Below are 2,166 nucleotides of genomic sequence, written 5' to 3' on the forward strand. Positions count from 1 at the left end.
CTTGTAAATATCATTTAATAATATATTGGCACTCCAATGCACGCCCCTGCCACTTCTACAAAAACCACAGTTTAAGATAAGAAATTCAATATGTTAATAAATAAGAGTAGCTATTACAAACCTCTGTAAGTATAGTCTCCTCGTTCTCCAGAAACATCCTCTAGAAATTCTCCTTCAGGATCAGAATAATGTAAGCTGTAATTTGATTTCTGAAAACTAGTCAATTAACATTCCTCATTGACAGCAAACATGGGCACATAGCCAGCCATCTTCAACGTCCTGCTTAACTCATTCAACACTAAGTATATCTCTTCTGATCTAGGATGTGTTCGGTTTGCAGCAACAAACTCATGAACTATTCCTCCAACCTCAATCAAGCTACATCCTGGTGGCTTCCAAACTTCCCTCTCAGCCATCAACTTCCTTACTGACTTAACCCCATCAAATCTATGAGCTGCTGCATAAACATTTGATAGAAGCACATAGGAGCCACCATCTGTAGGATCCAAGTTGAGGACATGGTGAGCTGCCCACTCACCTATCTCAACGTTACCATGAATGCTGCAGGCACTGAGAAGAGCTCCCCAAACAATTACGTTTGGTTCAATTTGCATTGTCATGATTAGCTCCTTTGCTTCCCTAAGTAGCCCTGCACGTCCAAGTAGATCCACCATGCATCCATAATGCTCAACCTTAGGAACAATCTTCCAATGTTTCAACATTATTTTAAAGAACCTGTTTCCATCCTCAACCAAGCCGACATGAGCACATGCATTTAAGATAGCAAGAAAGGTGACAGAATCAGGTCTAGGCCCAGACTTCTCCATCTCAAAGAAGAGATTCAATGCATGTTGAGCTTGCCCATGGGATGCATACCCAGAAAGCATGACATTCCAGGTGGCAACACTCCTTTGGGGCATTTGATCAAAAACTTCTCTTGCCATTGAAATGAAACCACATTTGGCATACATATCAATCAAAGAAGTGCCCACAAAGACATCCCAGATTTTGTTGCTCTCTGCAAATTGTCGGACCCAATTTCCCAGATCTAAAGCACCCACCTGGGCACAAGCAGAAAGAACACTAGAGATTGTGAACCTATCAACTCTAACATTCAATACAACCATTTCCCTGAAAATATCAATTGCCTGGCATGGAGATCCCTTTAGTGAATAGCCACTAATCATTGAGTTCCACACTACAATATTCTTTTCTGGCATTCCTTCAAATACTTTCCTTGCATCACCCAATTGTCCACATTTCGCGTAGAAGTCAATTAAGGCAGCTCCTATTTTTACATATGTGGTAAAGCCCATCTCTTTTACAACATGACCATGAATCTCTTTCCCTAATTTAATCTCTTTCGAAACCAAACAAGCCAGGATCAAACCCAATAGTGTCCCTTCATTGGGTCTAATATCTCTCAGTCCAATCATCTCCTTGAAAACCTCAAAGGCTTCCAAGTCCCTCCCTGCTCGAGCATATCCCATGATAATTGTGTTCCAGAGAACAACATCTTTTATCTCAGATTCATCAAATACCCGCCGTGCATCATTAATTTCCCCAGTAACAGTATAGAAATTTAGCAACGAACTGCGTACAAACTTATCCCAGTCATTCCCAATTCTAATAACCACTCCATGAACCTCCCTACCTTTCTCATTGGCCAAAAAATTAGCACAAGCTCTGAAAACGAAAGGAAAAGTGTAGTTATCTACTTGCACATTTTCACTAACCCTCATCTTGTTATAGATAGAAATAGCAAGAGAAGGAGTTTCTGACAAAGAATAATGCCTTATCATCGAATTGTATAACAAAGTTCCGGGTTCATCAATATGAAAAAATATCTGGGTAACATAATAAAGGTCTCTATCAAAGAAAGATTTTAAAACCTTGGTCAGTATAAATTGGCCATATGAGAGGCCAGATAGAATGGATTTTGAATGAATTTGTTTCAGCTCACGAAGGCTTCTGCAATTTTCTATGAGATTTAAAAGAGAGGTGGGGTGATGGATTTTAGGGTTCTGATCAGAAAAGAGCAAAGGAGAGGATTTGATGTGGAAAAGGAGTTTTGGTATTAGTTTGAAATTCTCATGGCAAATCTGAAAACCAAGAAGCATCTCATTGATTTTTGGGCTTTTCACTCTATAATCGGAACCTAAGGAG

General features: G+C 39.7%; 1 protein-coding gene across 1 annotated transcript; it reads right to left on the reverse strand.

Annotated features, from left to right (window-relative positions):
• Window positions 1-224: 224 nt before the first annotated feature.
• LOC122650612 (pentatricopeptide repeat-containing protein At1g08070, chloroplastic-like) lies at window positions 225-1,802 on the reverse strand. Its single transcript, XM_043844012.1, has one exon. It carries the CDS (start codon window positions 1,800-1,802, stop codon window positions 225-227), a length of 1,578 nt encoding a protein of 525 aa, XP_043699947.1.
• Window positions 1,803-2,166: the final 364 nt, after the last annotated feature.

Source organism: Telopea speciosissima, chromosome 2, assembly GCF_018873765.1.
Source record: "Telopea speciosissima isolate NSW1024214 ecotype Mountain lineage chromosome 2, Tspe_v1, whole genome shotgun sequence".
Classification (NCBI taxonomy): Eukaryota; Viridiplantae; Streptophyta; class Magnoliopsida; order Proteales; family Proteaceae; genus Telopea; species Telopea speciosissima.

Coding starts and splice junctions, on each gene's coding strand:
- LOC122650612 (XM_043844012.1), bottom strand. CDS start 1,802: ATGATAAGGCATTATTCTTTGTCAGAAACTCCTTCTCTTGCTATTTCT.